Here is a 19,181-nt window from a genome sequence, read left to right as displayed (position 1 = left end):
TCTGAATTTTCTTTGAGCATGAGCTTGGGAGCACTAACATGTGTTATTGTCTATTTAACATCAGCTGCAGTTGAAGATATTTTATCCTGTTGGAGAACTCTGAAATATGTGCTCTGGTACATGCTGTAAGCTAGGCAATGTCACCTAGAGATGAGTGTTAGGTAGGAGGGGGAGCTCTCTTCATGCCTTCCCTGTTTGAAACTGATCTGGATTCCAGGGATTTTGCTCTTATATCTTTATGTATCTTATATATCCAGTGGGCCAGTAAGTACAACTGCTCAAAGATTTTATTCTTCAGCCTTGTCAGACTAAACTCAAATACATGATATCAATATAATTTATTAGCAGATGTATAAATGTTACAGATTTACACATTTTCTAAAATATACTGCTTCCATCCTCACAAACCTTAGCACTTTTTTGTCTCCAAAGCAGCACAGGTGTTAAGCAACACCAATATTATGTGGGCAACTTTACTGTCTTGAGCAAAACAACAGTAATAATAGTTCTTGTGGAAGTTATGTTTTGAACAGCTGATGAACAAAATAATCAGGTTATTGTTTCTACTTTCTTCTTTTATGGTTGTGATATTTGTCTTCATCCCTGAAACAGAAACACAACCATTATGTGGGCTGTTAGGCTCAGAGTGACATAGTCCAAAGAGAATAAACAACTTGGAAAATGGAAAGCTTTCATTAAATGTAGTCATGTCCTCTAAGGAAAGAAAGTAAACTACTTTTAGACAGTTTATTTTCCATGCTGCTTTAATCAAGCATTGCCATGCAGTGCCAAAGTGGCAATTAGTTTAGGATGAATGGCATCACAGTGTAACAAAGCCAGCTTTGAGACAAGCCGCCACTGCTATCCACGCAGTTATGTAATGCATTTACCCAAACATGAAGGGCAAGGCAGCATTTCTTCTGCCCAAGAGTCCTCATGTCTGCTCAAACACAGGTCCCACACACCTGTGGTCCTGCAGATGCAAATATGTCCTTGTTGATGGTACTAGAAGGTGTGGCCTAGATTTGGTTTTTTTTGCTAAACTGTGTGTCCAGAAGTACAGAAGAGCAACAGCATTGTTTTGAGGCATCTAATACGGAATAGCTAGTGTATGCATATTCGTGAAACAAATAATACTATTTATTAAGGTCTAGAGCAAACTAGAGCAGAAACCAGCATTAGATATGACAGGCATTTAGTTGTGGATAAGAAACATACTGTCCATTTAACCATTTAAACCATTTAACAAGGACAAAAATCAATAACCTGTTTCAGTACTGTTGCAGTCCTATAGGGTGTTGCAGAAACTATCACCTTTCAGTTGTGACAGTAAATTCTGAAGTCTAGATCACAGTTTATTATCTCACAGAATGTTTTGTTTAGTATTAGAAGCCTCATGCCATTGGCTTGTCATACTGCACGAAGCTTTTTAACTGGACTAGATATCCTCAACATCTGCACTAAATTCTCATAGCAAATGGCTACAGCTGCCTGATTCAGAAGCAGGAGTCAGCTGTCATTGTTTCTGCTCACCTCTCTCTTTTTCTCCAAGAATCTCTGTCTTTGCCTCTCTCACGACTCCTTCTTCGTTTACTTGGACTCCTGCTGGTGTCTCTCCTGTGTCTCGTGCACTCCGTATCCCTACTGCTTCCCCCAGACTGCCGTGAGTCCACTGAAGCTGACCGCCTGTCTTCCCTTATGAAAATAAACTTAAGTGATTTGAATCAATAAAAATAATTTCACAGACACTTTTTCCAGTACTAGTTTTGTAATATAATGACTTACTGTTGATGTAAGACAGACAATATGTCTTTCATTAAGCCTCTCTAAGAAATACGATACCTCCAAAAAGAGGCTCAAATTTCATGCGCATATCACAGCACACTATTTAATCCAATTATTTCCTATAAACACTGCTCCTCAGTCTTAACACCTCTGCTTGTGAAACAGGAGGCAGTAGAACAGACTTGCTCTGTTTTGCTTTAAATCTTTAACGCTTCATAACCACCTGCTTTAAGCTGCAAACTACAGCCGGAGTACCTAACTCCTAATCTGACAGAATCATAAAATTGTCAGGGTTGGAAGGGACCTCTGGAGATCTTCTACACCACTGCCCTTGCCAAGGCAGGGTCACCTACAGCAGGTTACACAGGAACGTGTCCAGTGGGTTTTGAATGTCTCTAGACAGGGAAACTCCAGGACCTCCCTAGAAGAGGGAGAGGCAGACTCTTCAAGTGCTCTGCCACCCATTCATCTTCAATTTAATGCTGGGAACAAAGTGTCACTTTCTAGTGTGTTTCAAATACATTGTCCTCTCAAAGACCTGCTGAAGAGGCACAGATAGGTAATCACTAGCTCATGACTACATGTTACTTCAGTGACAAACGTTTGGAAGGGTGTGCAGTGTTGCTTGACACAGCAGAAATATGTACAGCTAAAACACACTCCCAATTAGCAGAGCAGGATTTGCAGGGATAAGAACTGTAAAGCTTCCCCATATTTATTATGTTATGGAAACCTTTACTCTGAGGTGTAATATATCATGTCATGTGGTAGGGAAGGGCAAGAACTTGTGTATTTGTATTTCCAAGTGTCCTTCTGCACCCAACTACAATGTATATACATTTCTGGGTCCAGAGGGAGCACTATGCATCCCCCAGCTCCACCAGAAACTCCCTGTTCAGCTCAATCACTTGTTACTTACCTCTGAAAGAAAGATCCTTATTGATTTTTCTCCATCCTTCATGCAGGCAGAGCTTCTCAAACATGACTTAACAGAATTAGTGTAAAATAAACCGTGTATATGAGTCAGATAAGGTTGGTATGTACTATTAGAAGAAGGTGGTAAGATCAAATTACAGTCTGCTACAAGACTGAAGAAGCTGTCAGCTGTGGCATACCTTCCTGAGGACTTCAACTTCTCTCCTTCACATATCTCTGCATTATGCAACCTGTTCTCTTGCCACTGATTGCCGAGTTCTTCCATATGCACACCAATCACATCCCGAATCACCTGGATATTAAGGTATGTTGAAAACAGACATGTCATGGTAGTGCCTGAACTAGCACGAGACAAACTGTAAACATCTCAAAAAAACCCAAACCCCACAAAAATCTCCCCCAAACCCTGTATATCAGATGTCTGAATGGAAAGTCTTATTTGCAGGAAAATGTTTCAACATGAATTTAAATAGAACCATTTTATGATAGTGAGCTATATTTTGCTGGCATTTTCACATTCAGAAGTTAGCAGTTAGAAATGCTCGTTATTTGTAACTTGCTGCAACAAACCAAAAACCTTCCTCTACAGTTTGCAACAATAATAAAGCAGGATACAAGAAGCAGAGAAAGACAAATGTTATTTGTCTTTGAGAGTATATACTTGTTTATGCTGACATATAATAAGCACTTTTGTGCAAAAAAGCCTTTTTTTTTTAATCTCACCTCAGTGTAGGACTTCTTTGTTATATGAACATTCTTAGCTCTGTATGACTGCCGCCGCCTTTTGTAATCTCGCATTTCAGCCAAAATTTCAAGATGGGACTTCGGACCTTTCTGACTATCATCTAGCAAAAAAATGGGGAGTAAAACAAACAGTCATTGGAAGGACATTTCCACCCGCAGGTATGCAGGCTTCATACGTTCAGGAATATAAAATAATCATGTTCAATCTCAAGTTCCTCCTGTATTTAGTAACTATGGTGAATTTATCTCAAGCTTCCTCTCCAATCTTCTTGCTGGCTGTTTACACACAAGTTAAAAGCCACCAAGCAAACACTGTTATGTGATCTCAGTCTCCAAACCGTGATCCAAACCAATATACAGGCTTGTGATTTGGTAAAACACCTTCTAAATATGGGTCACGTTTTCAAAGTCAGTATTACAGTAAGACAAAATGAGAAAGCCAGATTCTGTAAAAAATTTACCTGTGTAGATGACAAGCACTGTCACACCTCCTAAGCACAGCATGGTCTGCAGGGTGACATAGATGCTTTTGCTGCACTTGGTAGTTATAAACTGGCATCAATCAAAAGGGATGAGAGGTCCCAGACTAACACCAAAGTATGTTGCTCAAGAGCTCCACTTAGATTACTGCAAACCTCTCCTGTTCAGCTTTTAAGCGATCTTTAATCTCATCATGTCTTACAGCAAATAACTGTTCCAAGCTGCACAGCACATTGGCAACATTAGGAAACCTGGAGTCAGCTGTAGCAAAGACAGAAGATCCATCCACTGAGATACACACAATATGTGTGAGCAGAGCACTGAAGCTTTCCCAGAAGAAAAACATCATAAAAGGACACCAAAATAGCATTTGTGATGCCAGGTCTTTGCTGCGGCTTTTAAGAACAGTATGCTCTCCACAAAAAAAAGAAAAAAAAAAGAAAAAAGAAAAAAAAAGGGTAGCAATGTGTCTGAACAATTTAGACCATAATGTGCTCCAGCCAAACCGTCTGTAGAATTTCTTATCAGACCCTCTTGTCGAGATTGCTGAAACATAAATTGCTCTAAAATAAGAATGAAAAAGCTGAAAAACAGCAAAACAGCAAAACAAGAACCAGATAACAGGAAGCCGTCAAACACTTAGACTGTGACCAATCACATCTTGAGAAGTGCATGCTGAATGCATGGACAAAATAAAGGCACCAATCAAGAAATGTGTGATCAGTGTGTGCAGTAGTTTTAGAATCTATAAATAAGTGCATAATGTAAATAATAAACAGCTTCTGTGTAATCATATTAGTTTGTTGTTCAGAGGTCCTGAGCTCCTGCAAATAGCATAACCAATTCTGTTCGGCTTTCAACAAAACTCATGTAACTGGACAAACTGAAAGTTCTGAGCCATAAATTCAACAACAGATCGATCATTCTTCAAACCTTGGGTGATTTTTGCTGCTAAATCCACGAAGAGATCACTATCATTTTCCATTATCTGGGATCTAGACCTCTGTTTCTTTGTTTCCTCAACAACGTAATCGTAAAGAGCAAGACGGTCAGCTTGGGTCAGGTCACAGATGAAATGCTTGTGGTTTTGAGGAACTTCTACAGGCAGTAATGAATAAGATCCTGGAGGTTGGACAGAGAGCTGTTACTTGTAAAGTAGCATAATTATGCAGGAAAATATGAAGCACCTCAACAAACAAACAATGCAGTAAATAAACTTCCAGGCTGTTTTCATCTTTCCCCTATGCATCTGTAAGAAGTTTCAACCTTCTTAATTTGAAAAGATAAAAACTGCTCAAAGATCCCTCCCAAGCTCCACGCAGGCTGTATAACCTTCCTTACTGCTTACACAGATAGAGTTTTCATGTGCCATGAAGGAATTGTACTGGATTAGATCAAAATTACACTCTCTAATTTCCCATGAGTTTCAGCTCTTGGCTTACAAACTAAATCAGGAAAGGCTGCAACTCTAACTTGTGGATTTATTTTTCTCCCAAAATGTCAGGTAAAGTACTAGCTGCAAAATACTTGTTTCTGCCAACAAGAATGAAAGCTTCTAGGAGACTGGATAACCCAGCACTGTGTAAATCAGTCTCACTCACACTGTCACCATCTCTAAAGAGGTTTTATAATAGACTGACACAAGAATTTATAGATAAAAGGACTACAAAGGCACTTTCAAAATGCTCCAGATCAGCTCAGATAACTGACTTAAAGTTATGGAAACATATGCACTGCCTGCACACTCCTTTTTCCCATTCCCCAGTTAACACATATGCCTCCAAACAAATCAGTCCATTCTCAATCTATTGCAACAGCAGTTAAGAGACTTCCCCAAAGATACAAGATGCAATACTCTAGGACATTGCCAGCAAAAAAAACATTTCAGTCAAAAACTTTCAATTTTCCAGCAACCATTGATCTCACCTCCATAATCCTGCTCCCCTCAGCACAATCCCACACATGTTCAGGCAGACAGAAGAGCCAACACATAAAAAGGGTGTATGCAACACCCTCCTCAACAGCAAACCTAGAGCTTCTCCAGATTATTCAGCTCTTAATGGAAGCTGAGAAGTCTTTCACATCCTACTATCACTAAAGACACCAAAGAAGAGGAAGAGAAACCACAATAACTATAAACAAACCTAAAGTACAAGATTTCATCCTTACTTACTGTTACTTACTTAATTACTGTACTTGGAACCTAAGCCAGAACCGCTCTAACATGAATAAATGGATTTAAACACAAAACCTAGAAGTTTTTCTTTAAAATGCACTGTTCCTACAGCATAAAAAATGCTTGTGATTTTACAAGAATTACACAACTTGTGGGTTGTGTAATTCTTGTAAATGAACTAAATGATTAGTTTTCCTTTTCAACAATGTAGCTATGCTAATGTTCTAAATATGGCTAGAATTGGAAAAAAAAAGAAAACAAAGAATATCACTTCCTTTGAGACAGTGAGTCAAAAGGAAATTTACAATGAAAAATTAATTTTCATTATTTCTGTTGCCAAACACTAAATTGAACAAGTAAGTCAGTAAATCTTAAAACAGGCCAAGTTGCCACAGTGAAAACCACCGATCCAGTTTTAGTGTTATCCTCAGAGAAATGTAAGCTTGTAGGGAAATCTGGGCAGTGAACACTGACTTCTAGTGGCTCACTGGTGCACCTTTGCAATGAATCCCTCCACAAAGGGTTTATCTGCTGCTTCTCTACTTGGATGTGCTTGTGTCAAATTAATGTTTCCCTTCAGAGGAAATGCACCTGACATGCTCAAAACACCATGCTCATCCCAGGAAATCTCCTTTCCAAGCAATTCTCCATGAAGCCTCTATTTGCTATGCCAGAGAAACAAAGAAAACATAAAAAACTGTCTGAGCAAGTGCTGCTGTATTTAAATGTCAGAAACTTTCAGTGTCACTTCTGTTCATATATGTTTAACAAAAAGTCTACAGAGAGCAAATGTTCTTTCATGTGTTGTAGTAATTTCTCTAAATTACATACACTAAAGCTCTACAGATTCCACAGGGAGGTCTATTTTTCTACTCTGTCTAAGTCTGAACTCTCAAAGACTCCATCCTAGCCTGGTCCCCTGGCTGGTTACAAAACCCACCAAAAAATGAAACGTAAAGGAATTAGTGAGCTTGAAGCAGTGACAAAGGACAACATCACATTTGCAAATATGCCAGCATAGTTCTTACACAACTTCTTAGTTCAGTCTTGAAACAGTCCAACATAGTAACACACATGTTGTTTGGTTTTTTCAGTCCTGAAGATATAGAGGTTTAAGCACAACAGACTCAGAGTCTCTCATCTAGTTGCCCCAAGTATGGAAAGTAATCATGCTCCAACATATGCAGGGGAAGGAATATTAAAAATAAATGAAATTAAATTTCTCACAGCAGTTCTCAGTGGAATGAAGGAAGGAGGGAGACAAGAGCAGCTGTCCACAGGAGGCTAGTGAAGTCACGACACTATTTGCTTGCTCCTTACCTTCGCTGTAGCCTGCACCTTCCTTTGCACTTTGGGCTCTAGCCTGCTTAACAATATGAAACTGTAGATCTTTATCTGCAGGCAAAGAAAATAAAATCATACAACTTTTACATCAAGTTCTCAGGTACCTGGTTGAATTAGTCTTTATTCACTAACCTCTATTATGAGACTTACAGTATGGTACAGAACATCATGGTTTCATTCATGTACAAGGGGACATTCAAACTTAAAATGCAATTTTCATCTATTATATATTTGAAATGAGGGGAGAAAATTAAGGCAAAAAATATATATTTCTGTGTTACAAAGATATGAAAAAAGAAATGTATGTATATTGCTCTCTGTACCATAGCTTTATCTCCAAATTCTATAGTTTCCCCACCTTCTAAGCATACATTTTAATACACTTTCTGCATTTGATGCAAGACTGGGGACTGAGAACATAGGAAGAAACTCCTAAGATAAAAAAAACGGATCCTCCTTGGATTTTAAGATGAAAACATATGTGACCTACAGAGTAGCATTACACAGTGACAGAAGCATAAAAACGGTAAATTAAGGCAAATTGCAAATTACAATTTAAGAAAACTAACACTCAAGATTTTTAGGAGGTCTTGGGAAGTTTACAGCTGCTAAGGCAGTGGGTTTGTGGTACCGTGAGGACCCGGACTACTTAGTCTCACAGGTCTGCCCCCACCGCCACCCAGGATGTCCCCCCAGCCCCTCACCCTCTACACCTCCCCGGGGGTCTTTCCTCAGTCCCAGCCCATGTGCCGCCCCGTCAGGCGGAGCCCCCGCTGCCGCTCACCCATGGTGACAGTAGGAACCTTCAGGTTTTCGTAGAAAAAGCTGGAGTCATACATCTCGGCCTGCGGGACCAAAGGGCTCGGTCAAGGCCCGGGGCCGTCAAGCGGCGCCAGCCGGCGCGCCCGGAGCAGCAGCGCCAGTCCCGCGCCCCGCTTCCCGAGCCGCGCTCCCACCTCCTCCTTGGCGGAGTATCCCATCCTGCGGAGCCGGCAGGACGCCGCGTGCCTCTCCAGGGACGCGCGGGGAACACGGTGATGGACGTCGTAGGGGCACAGCACCCACTCCACCTGCGAGAGGACACGGATCAGATCGGATCGGATTGGCCCCACTGCCTTACCCCGCGCAGGTCCCGCCGCCTCACCGGGTCCCCGCCGAGCCACACGGCGCTGGGCGCCGCCATAGCTGCGCTGGACGTCCCCGTCACTGCGGAGGGGTGGGGCCGCCGCCACGTTCGCTGAGAGCGCTCCCGCCTCAGAGAGGGCGGCTGCGAGCCCTGACGGGTATGCTGAGGGTCTGAGTCAAGCTTTGGCTTTTGTTTTTTCAGATGAGTAGCAGGTAGCTGGACAGTTACAAGTAATCAGTTGCATTGTGACCATCGGATGCTTGATTAGAATTTCAAGGAATAGGGAAGACAATCACAAATTGGATGTGCTGTCCAGACGAGAGCCACCAGGAGCGAAGTCAGCTGGGCTGAGCAGAATGGTAATACCGGCAGTGGTCGATCGCGTCCGGAACTGACTCCAGGCTCAAATGGAGGGAAGGACTGCGCCCGCGGGCTGATTAACATGAGAAGCTAGAGACACAGCCAGCAAATGGGGGTTGAATAGTAATTAACGCAGAAGTTATGTAATTTGGAACCTATGAATGCTGATGCCCTTGTTTGCTGAAATGGGTAAATAAGGTGAAGTTTCGGTAAGGCTCTATAAGGCAGTCTTGTGCGGATCACCCTCACTTGACTGCCCGGCGCGAACGGAAATGCCGGGGTGCCTGAGCGGCGCGGGCGCCGCCTGCCGGCGGGAGGCCGCGAGAACATGCCCGCCGTGCCCGGGCCGGGCCGCGCCCTGCCCCGAGGGACAGCGGGCTTTCCCTGCACATTGGTGTGAATGCTCGCCAGGCTCACCGTGGGTTGCTCTCCTGGGTGCAGGGTGTGCCTGCCTGGGCGCCTAGAGCGTCCAAAGCGCTCCCCCTAATCGTGGCGGGGCAGAAGGAGCATCAGCCGCCCCGTCGCCATCGAGACGCTAAGGCACGATTCCCTTTTGCAGCACGAGGAATGCGGTGCGAGATGATAGCAGTCCCTCCAGCAGGCTTCTGCCGCAGGATCCGTGAGAGGATCCCTAAGGAGCAGAACCTCGATAGGGGTGCAGAACCACGATGGGTTTGTCCCCTCGTAGAGCACAGAGCTCTTATATATGGAGGGAGCTGTACATGGTTGTACAGGGATACCCCAGAGGTCCTGGCCTTAATTTTGAGAGCATTTCCCTGGGGGGCTGAGGGAGCAATAGGGCTCAATTAGACTCTAAGGCAGGATGAGGAAAGAAGGACTATCCTAAGGGAGAGATTTCATATGAGTGAGATTTGTGCTTGCCTATTTCTGTCGTCTCTGAAAAGCTCACGACTTTCTTGATAGACGATGGGTCTATCAAGGCAGGGTGGGGGAGAGGCAGCATGACAGATGCAGCTGCCAGAATGGCTTTTGTACATCTGCTTTTCTATAGCAGATTACAGCCCTTTCCTGCACAGTGGATTTGAGACTTAGCTGGGATTTTAGCTTTTTGAGAGATTTGGTGTCTCTAGGTACATTTGCCTGGGGATCTTTGACATCACATGATATAGAATACTTGTTGGGAAGAATTCCCAGCTACCCTTGCGTTTTCATCTATGCTGTACTGAAATACACTCAGTAGCATTAGCACTTTTTATCAAAAGAGTTTTAAGAAAAGCTCTGCAAAACTGCTTTGACCATCTCCACTGGAAAAAAAAATTCTTCAAAGTTATGAAAGTCAAGTTCAACAAAGTATCCAAACAGAATTTTTTTAAGATTAAAGATTAAACAAAAATTTGATTTTGTTTACTTATAAATTAAATGGGTAAGAACTAGGATAGATGTTTTGTTCTGCTAAACAACAACATTTTGAATGATTCAAAATTATCTTAGGCATTTCTTTTCCTCTCAATAACCCTGGTTCCTGTTACCATGGAAAAATCACATGATTACAGGCTTTCCAGGAGAAAACTGACTGGATGGGACAAAAAGATCATCAGTTTACAAAAGTTTATAGCACCACTTTTCCTTCCAGGCGAAATCACACTTAGATAGGCTTCCCATCAAACAAAGAGAGGGATTGTCAGACTCTTTCAGCTAAAGCTCTTTCCCAGCTGTTGTCTCCAGTCTGTGGCACACCCTCTTCTCCTGCATCCAGCACTGTGCTGCTGCTGTCCAGCAGTGTCATGACTTTGTCATCAAACATTGTGGTTAATAATGTAAATTTAACACACTCAGTCTCCTTCTGAGAAGGAGAGAGTAAACTCCACAGCTGCATTTCCCCAGGAGGGAATGCTGCCTGGCTGCAGCATCCTGCAACAGGTGTAGTTGAGTATGGTCCAGCACCTTTGAAGAGCTGCAATTCATGCCAAGTACTGTGGTGCTTCTGTAGATGCTATTTTTGGACAATGTTTATCTGTTGAGAAGGTCTCTGGAAATCAGCCCAAATAACCTTAGGACAGTGCAGCAGAACCGTCCTAACCTGTGGGACAAGCAGAAGGTACAACAGGGAATTGGTGTACACATGAAGCCAACATAAAAGACCATACAGCACTTCTGGAGAACTCTTTAAATGTACCACCTTGTGTCTTCCTCCAGATGGATTTATACTGCTAGATACTCCAGCTGTTGGCCCATCAGGAACCACCAGGTTTAGGACCATACCCTGGGGCACAAAGCTTAATCTATGTAGAATGATCCCAACCCAACAAAGTCATTTGGTACCTCCAACAGTGCCAGGTTGAAACCACACTGAAATTACACTGCTCTTAAGGTCCAAATCTTTCTAATGGGTGTGCAAGAGGAGTGGGAGGCTCATCCTGAGCAGCAAACCCCTTCCCCACACAGCTGACTCAGGAAGGAGTATCCCATGGCTTGTCTTAGTTTTTTCCTCCACTACTAAAAAAATGTTGCAGACTTTCTGCAGCCAAATACTTATTTAGAAGTATACTGAATTTTTCTCTAACATTAAAGACATTTTTCATATTTAGCACTCCTTCTATTCCCTAGATTCAAAGCACTACTTACAGTTTTATTTTGTTAAATTGCGTTATTGGTAAATTGTGTTACCACTGGAAACAAGGGAGAAAAAGTGAAAACTTGATTTATTAGTTTTTAAAGCATGCTCTGGATAAAGAGAAATAAAATAAGCTTTGCAACGGTTTTCTCTATCCTTACCACATTCAACATGCACATTTCTGGGTGGGAAAAGGGCCATGGAGCAAGGCAAAACAAGCTGTAGAACAAATAGAAACCTCTTGGGACTACCCAAAAGCCAAAATGGAAGCAGCCTGACCTATGGCCTCAGATAGCCCATGCAGGCCTGGGAGATGGAAAAGACAGCTTTTGACCTCCAACTGTGAGAGATTTTTGCTGATTCTGATGCCTTAAGAGGATACCTGGAACAGATGCTGGACAGAGTTACAGGGATAAAGTAGGTATTTATTAAAAGGCCTTTAAAGGATACACCTTGGGCAGTACAAGAGCCTGGCCATGGCTACACCCAAGGTGAACCCAAGATGGGCGACCAGTCATGAGTTTTCACAGTCTTACAAGTTTTGGTCTATTTACATATTGGGGTTAGTGGTCCAATTACAGCTTCAGGTTATGAAGTTCAATCCTCCCAGTTTGTTGTCCTCAGTTTGCTGTTGTTTATACTTTTGGGCCTGAAGCTGCAACTGTGTCCTTGGTTCTTGGGCTGGAAAAGGATTGTTTTGTCTAACTAAGCTGTGAAAAGAATTTGCTAACTGTTTGAATCCAAAATAAAAGCCTCTCTGAGCTCCTCAGAGAGAGAAAATAATTAAAATATATTAAACCATAGATATAGAGTAAAAGTATAAATTTTAGTTTTAAGTAGGTAAAAATATAGCTTAAGTGCCCTAAGAGTCTGTGTTAGCTAGTGAAAAGCCTTATTACCCTGTTTAAAGTTCAGTGATAATACCTGTCCTGGGGTGACTTTATGATACTGGTATCCCCAATTGTCTGGTTTATGTTATATATTAAGTTCTGCACCTTTAAGACTGGCTCTGAGAGCAAGAGAGGGAGGAGAAGAAGAAGCGCGCAGTTTGTGTTAAACATCACTCCCACACATCTCGCTCCTGGACTGTGGTGTCTGCAGCACGGACAGACAGCGGGACAGAGCTTCTCTCTGGCTTTTAGTTAGTTTTAGCTAGCTGAGGCAGAGGAGTTCCCTGGACCTTTGTTTTCTCCTTTTCTTGGATCTGTGCAAGCCTGCTCTGAACTGAACACCCAGCCAAACCCCGGGAGCTCACGCCTGTGGCCCACCGGGGCCTGGGCCTCGGCACTTTCCAGCGCCAGAGAGACTGATAAGGAACCTGAGCAAGCCGAGCTACACCACATGAAAAGGACTTTTCTTCCTAGACTTCCCATCCCATCGAACAGCAAGAAGTTTTATTATTTAATATTATTCAAATTTCTGTTAAATAAACAGCTTTTTCCACTTCTCTCCAAAGAAGTTTTTTTTTTTTTCCTCTTTCCCGGACCAGTTGGTAAGGAGGGGCATTTCCCTGAGGAAATCCCCATTTGGAGTTTTCTTCCCTAATTTGCCCTAAATGAGAACAATACCCTTCACAGATTCAACTTAGCTCTAGACATGATGAAAATATAGTTTGCATTCTTGGATAAGAACAGAGAGAATTATTCATGTAAACAGATAATAACCTATACATAAGGTTTAGGTAAAAAGAACACTGCTTTCGCATGTTAGAATTAAGTTCAGATTAATGTAGAAAGTATTTTTTTAGAAGTGTGTTTTTAGCTGATTGGATGATTTATGAATTTAATCCCCTGTATTGGGGATAGGAGAGAAACATCCAAAGAAGAAGGACAGCAGCTCCATCATCATCACCAACTGCTTTTGCGGCCCAGGACAACAGAACTCCATGCTGAGAAGCTGCTGCCCTGAACATCGGGACCTTATACCAGAGAGCTGCTGCTCAGAACTCAGGACTTTATGCCAAAGCTTTAGTAAGGACTGTAACTTTCTAAACTCTTTGCCTTTGAGACTGATGCTTTTATACAATAAAAACCTTTTTAGCAACTATTGGAGTCTGAGACACAGAGTGTGCACTTGTTTCTGATGCTTAACTCTAAGATTCAGAAAAAACACTGAATTTCATACAACGTGAAATTCATGAGCATGTTTTCATGGTGATACTTGAAAACAACTGTTAAAGTTAGATAGAAAAAGCTAAAAGTGTGAGTGTGTAGATTAGAGAGTTTTCTTAAGTCACACTGTGAAAAAGTTAGTTTATAGTTTAAGTTAGTGTAGAAAGCAGAAGGCAAGATGGAAGATTTAGAATGTTTCTTTTCCTTCTTTCTTCTTCATGTTCTTCTTCTAAAGGTTTTTGGGTAATAGTGATTGGATAGAAAGTGCCGCAGTGCAGCACACAGGTGTTGGATCATTGGGTCATGAAGAAAAATAATATATGTGTCTATTGTTAATTGGATAAGAATAAATATAAAGATAAAAGAACTGCATAGTTAGGGGCCATTTTGTGCTTTCAAAGCCAAAGTTAGCCACAAAGTGAGCCACAAAGCCATTCTGTACCATCAGAAGAAAATTAATCAGATTGCAGTGAATTGAACTTGTGCACATAGTCTGGAGAGACCTGCCAAGTTTTGTGATAACATCCGAATAAACATGAGAAACAAGATCCTAATAAGCTTTAGAGTTTTTGTCCTGACCCAGAGGACTGTGATAAGCGGGACTTCCCATGAAAGAGTATCCCAAAGGAGCTCAGCTCAGACGAGACTGAGAAATCCGGGAGTGAAAAAAAAGTACAGAAGTGCAGCAGAATCAGAAAGAGAAAAAAGAAACAAAAACCAATTTTTTAGAAAAGTTACAAATGGTGCCCCGTGTGAGGAATGGTGCCCTGTGAGTGTCAGAAAGAGCTCACAAAAGCCTCCATCAACACCTGCCTGGATCAGAGTAGCCAGTTCCTGAAACAAATCTGTCTGGAGAAAAACATCTGCTATCAAATTCCAGAGTTCCAAGGGCCCGGGACTCACAGAACATCGGATTCTGCTGGTCAGTAATCTTAAGATAGCCAACCGGTCTGGTAAGTTGTGTCCAGTCTAGATAATGGGATTGAGTATCTCTAAGGAGGAATCAATTGAAACCAGGATATGGGAGGAGGTAAATATGAGGTTTAAAGAGTTAGGAACCCTGGGAATGTGGGTGGATGAACTGCCCTTTCTGAAAGCGCAGGAAACCCAGAAATTCCTGTCATGGGGTAGCTTCACCTTTAAGACCGAGTGAAAAAAAGGGGAAGTTGAAGCTACTGGTGACTGATGGGAGTTTTTCTTCCTGACCAATTATCAGTCATTTCCAAGAATTGACAGCAGATCTGACCATTAAAAAGTCAATTAAACTTGTAAACACCCCCTTAAGAAGTACACTCAGAGCTCTCTCGTTCTCTTTGGTTTCCGGCTTTTGAGAGGTAACAAGCTCTGTCTTGGCTTTCCCCCCCCTCCCAGGCCCGGGACAAGGCCGCAGGGAGGGGGGGGGGGGGGGAAGGAGAGAAAAGCAGAGCTTGGCAGCTTAGTTTTAGTTTTCAAGGTCTGCTGCTAGACTGAAATTTTGACACTATGAACTTTTGCAGCTTTCTTAAAACTTTTAATTCTTTTACTACCTAAATAAACAACAGATTACTCCTTTTCCTTAGAAAAGACAGAGAAAGAGAGACAATTAACATGTAAGACATTATAAAACTACCAAAAACAGTGAAGAAAAGAGTTAAGTTTAAATAAGAAAGAGAGAAAACAGAAGATGCTTGTTGCTGAAAAGTCTTTCTGTTACAGGTATGGAGATGGACAGTAGTTTAAAAACTCCTTTAATTCATGACTAGAGTATGGGAGGAATAGAGTATTCAAAGTGTGGACTTTAAAGAAAAGAAGGGTGGTTGTAATACTGTGAGTTGCTGGAACTTGCGAGTGAAGTGAAGATTTTAAAGCCTTAAAGGAGCCGCAGAGATGGCTGTTTTCCAGGAAGGCTCACAGAAACAACTGAAGAAGATTTCTACCTTTGAATCACTTATCCTTAAAAATAACATCCCTAGATTCAATTTGACCCATTGCACACCTCAGAATAGTGTGAGATGGGAGGAGTGGACTCTAAAAACTCCATGGATTGGCAGGAAGAAACTTCTGTTTCTCTACAGGGACTGATGAAAAGACTCTAAAAAATTGAGACTGTTTTTGACCACCAAGATTGTAAAACTATTTTTTTTTCTCTATGTTGTTATGTGTACAAAAAAATAATCAAGTAGTAAGAAGTAAAAGGGTTTTCTGAAAGTTTATTTTAGTATTCTTATTCTAATAGTCTGTTAATAAACTGTCTTTATTCCTTTTAAGTTTTAAGCCTGTTTTGCTCTTATTTTAATCCATATCTCACAACAAAAAAAAATAAGTAATTTTTGTTACTAGTTTAAAACCACAACAATTCCCCAGTGGCGTGGTCCTTCCTGCACCCATCCCTTCAGAGGAAAAGGGGGAGGAGGGAAGAATGCGAGGAGAGGCTGAACACCAGGAGTTTTTCATGATAATTTCAGAAAGCAGAGTGAGCAGTTTGTTATATTGTTGGAGGTTAAAAAATTGCATGGAGAGACATGATGGGTTATATTTATATTCCGAGCGAATCGCGGGGGGGGGGGGGGGGGGGGCGCGGGGGTGTGTGTGTGAAGAAAATGCTAGAAAAAGTCCACGCTGTTTCTAAAACCATGCCTTTAGAACAGCCCCCCACATTCTCCATGCAGGTCAGAGGAGCCAGAGCAAGGGAGGGAACCAACCTCGCCCTCTGACGATTTTGACCACCCAAAGGTGGTGTCAAAAAAGGCTGATGAAGGTGTGTCCGCCCAGGAGGAGGACACAGGGGTATTTGCCCAGCATGCAACCAGATATGCCTGCCCATCAGGCAGAGCCAGGGGCACTCCAAGGGGCAGACCCAGAGGCTGCCCAAGAGGAGGAGCCACAAGGAGCGGTAGGATACGGCAGGATGGCCGAGCCGTGGAGTGACCCCGAGAAAAGGGGGGAGAGATTAGAAGCAATATTAGAACACTGCCATAGACAGGAAGTGAAAGCTAAGGGGCTGAGCAAAGTTACAGCAACCATGAACTGCTCGTGTCTCTTTGAGACCTGGAAATATTCCTGGAATCCCTGTTGAAGCATCAACAGCTAACACTTTATATGAAGTTCAGAGTCACACACTAAGACATTATAGAATCTGAAAAATATGAAAGCTAAAACTTATGGTATCAGTTCCACCCCAGCATTTTTGGCAAAGTTACAACAAGATCTCTGCATCTTTGTGAAGGGTATGGAGTAAGCAGCCAGCACCTGGCAGACCACAGTCTATCCTGCAGGGAATGACTCTCCCAGGACATATGCTGTACAGATCCCTAGGGCAGTTTAAACTGCAACTGCTTCATTAAGACTCACCCCTTGGACTGCAGGAGCAGGGGACGTTGAACAGGAAGGTGGGGGATCCCACCTAGGTCCCACCCTGGTGCTAAGATTGACTGTACTCATCTCAGAGCAGCTCTGGCAGTTGCCACCTCTTTTCCTTGTCCTTGAATTCTGCATGTCAGCTTCATTTTCTCCAGGGAAAGAGTTGCGATACCCAGGCTGATAGCATCAGTGTCAATGTGGTGGTTTTAAAGCATTAGCTAAAAAAACACTAGAAAACTTACTCATTTCTTGCTGTGAGATATGGATTAGGCAGAGGGCAAAACAGGCTTAAAAGGAATAAAGAAAGTTTATTAACAAAACTACAAGAATAAGAAACCAGAATAAAACCTCCAGAAAAACCCTTTTCCCCCACCACCGAACCATTCCCTTGTTTAACTGACAACATAGAGATAAAACATGGTGGTTAAAACAGTCTCAACTTTGCTCTAGTCTTTTCATCAGTCTTTGTAGAGAAAAAGAAGTTCTCTTTTTTCACTCTATGGAGTTTTTCACAAGAAAACCATTTTCTCATGGCTTTCTATTTCTCTGATGCCAGCCACCCGGAAAACTTCCATCAGTCCTTTCCTCCCATTTCACACCACTCTGAGGTGTGCTCGTGGGCCATGGTTCAAGGGGTGCCATTTTAAGGATGAGTTATTCAAAGGCAAAAGTTCTCTTCATCTGTCTCTGTGATCATTTCTGGAAACAGAAGTTTTCTCTTTGTCTCTTAAGGGCCACAAATCTTCAACAACTCTCACTTCTCTTTTCTGTTCCAGCATCTCATAAGAGCACAACTACTTCACCACTTGCTTAGATCCATACTCCATTCCCCCCAAAATACTCTGTCATGAATTAAAGGAATTTTTTTCAGAACATTATTGTCCATCTCCATAGCTTTAACAAAAGAATATTTCAGCTTATTAGTGCATCTCCTTATTCTTTCCCCATCTGAAGCTTAATTCCTTTCTTCTCTGTCTTTGGTAGTTTATGTTGTCCCCTTACATGTTGAACACTCTCTCTCTCTTCCCCTCTCTCTGGAAAAAGGATTAATCTGCAAGTCTCATCTGGGAGGTGAAAGGGTTAAAATCTGGCTCAAGCCGCAGCAGGTATTCATGGTGCTGGGTTTCAGCTCAGCAGCGCTTAGAGCCAGAGACCCCCCGGGAAAAGCTTCGGCCACCCCAGAGGCTTCCCAGGAGGCTGCAGCAGAGCCCAGCCCAACCTGGGGCCAGGAGAAGCCCCGCAGGCTCCATCTCCTGCCCAGGGACCGTGGCAGACCCAGCCCAGCCCCCAACCCAGGCCGCATGGCCTGGGGAGGGGACAGGAGCCAGCTGGAGTTCTGTTACCTTTCAAAACCAGAAACTGAAGAGAGAGAAAAACTCCTGGGCTTAGGTTTTAAAGGGTGGTGTTCACAGGTTGATCTCACTTTTCAGTGGTCAAAACCACTGTCAGTTCTCAGAAATGGCCAGCTATTGGCCAGGAGAAAAAACTCCCATCAGCCTCCAGCAGCCTTAACTTCCTTAGCTGTTTTGTTTGTTTCTTAAATGCCAATCTATTACAGTCACTCTGTAAAAATGAGAGAGATTTGATGAAGATGAAGCACAAAGACACTTGAATTTCATTCATTTTGGTCACTGTTGCTTTTACTTTCTTCTACCTTAGACTTCAGCGAAAATGCCACATTTAAAATCTGTAGCCTCAATTCAGTTGAACCAGCTTTGTTATCTATAGGGACATGAGGTGAACTTCTCTAGAACATAAAAATCAATTTATTGAAGTATCCTTTATGCCATAGGCATATTTTACAAAATTCCCTTTACCAGATCACTGACAAGAGTTTAATTTTTATCTTTTGCTGTTCATGTTCTAATTTAGTTGCCCTCCAGCTCATCCCAAAGTGCCAGTGTGGAGCAGTACAGGTGCTGATGATAGCCAGAGAACTCCAAGAATGTTCAGACAGCATTGCTTCCTCTGCTGGTTTCTGTAGCTGATTTATTCCTTCATCTGTGTACCACTAAGAGCCTGCTGCAACTCCTTAGCTCCTGGATGTTTATTCCTTTGTAACTTAGTCCAGTTCACAATTACAACCTGTGATGTATTTTATGAACTGCAGTGCACCAGACATTTCCAAATTGATTTACAGGCAGCAACTCTAGCATCTATTAATGCTTTATTGATTCTTCTCTCTGTATCTCTCTGTGATTTCTC

The 19,181-nt window shown here is 42.3% G+C and overlaps 1 protein-coding gene across 3 annotated transcripts; it reads right to left on the bottom strand.

The window, feature by feature from the left end:
- Positions 1-319: 319 nt before the first annotated feature.
- SNRNP48 (small nuclear ribonucleoprotein U11/U12 subunit 48) lies at positions 320-8,776 on the bottom strand. Of its 3 annotated transcripts, XM_058831680.1 has the most exons (10): positions 8,610-8,776; positions 8,422-8,535; positions 8,250-8,310; positions 7,442-7,516; positions 4,879-5,067; positions 3,445-3,566; positions 2,901-3,013; positions 1,534-1,695; positions 891-973; positions 320-603 (listed from the first exon to the last, which is right to left on the bottom strand). In XM_058831680.1, the coding sequence occupies exons 1-10, from the start codon at positions 8,646-8,648 to the stop codon at positions 410-412; spliced, it is 1,152 nt and encodes a 383-aa protein (XP_058687663.1). In that variant the 5' UTR covers positions 8,649-8,776; the 3' UTR covers positions 320-409. The 3 variants fall into 3 exon arrangements, with proteins under 3 accessions (XP_058687663.1, XP_058687665.1, XP_058687664.1); XM_058831682.1 differs by lacking the exon at positions 891-973 and having other exon boundaries at positions 8,610-8,728; XM_058831681.1 differs by lacking the exon at positions 4,879-5,067 and having other exon boundaries at positions 8,610-8,728.
- Positions 8,777-19,181: the final 10,405 nt, after the last annotated feature.

This window comes from Poecile atricapillus, chromosome 2, assembly GCF_030490865.1.
Source record: "Poecile atricapillus isolate bPoeAtr1 chromosome 2, bPoeAtr1.hap1, whole genome shotgun sequence".
NCBI lineage: Eukaryota > Metazoa > Chordata > Aves > Passeriformes > Paridae > Poecile > Poecile atricapillus.
This window is presented reverse-complemented; position numbering and strand designations above follow the sequence as displayed.

What these genes read in the sequence shown, in the direction of transcription:
- SNRNP48 (XM_058831680.1), bottom strand. Translation starts at nt 8,648, where the DNA reads ATGGCGGCGCCCAGCGCCGTGTGGCTCGGCGGGGACCCG. An exon ending in GATACTCCGCCAAGGAGGAG is followed by an intron (nt 8,311 to 8,421) that starts GTGGGAGCGCGG and finishes TTGGTCCCGCAG; the next exon opens with GCCGAGATGTATGACTCCAG. An exon ending in AGCAGCAAAAATCACCCAAG is followed by an intron (nt 3,567 to 4,878) that starts GTTTGAAGAATG and finishes TTTTTTTGCTAG; the next exon opens with ATGATAGTCAGAAAGGTCCG.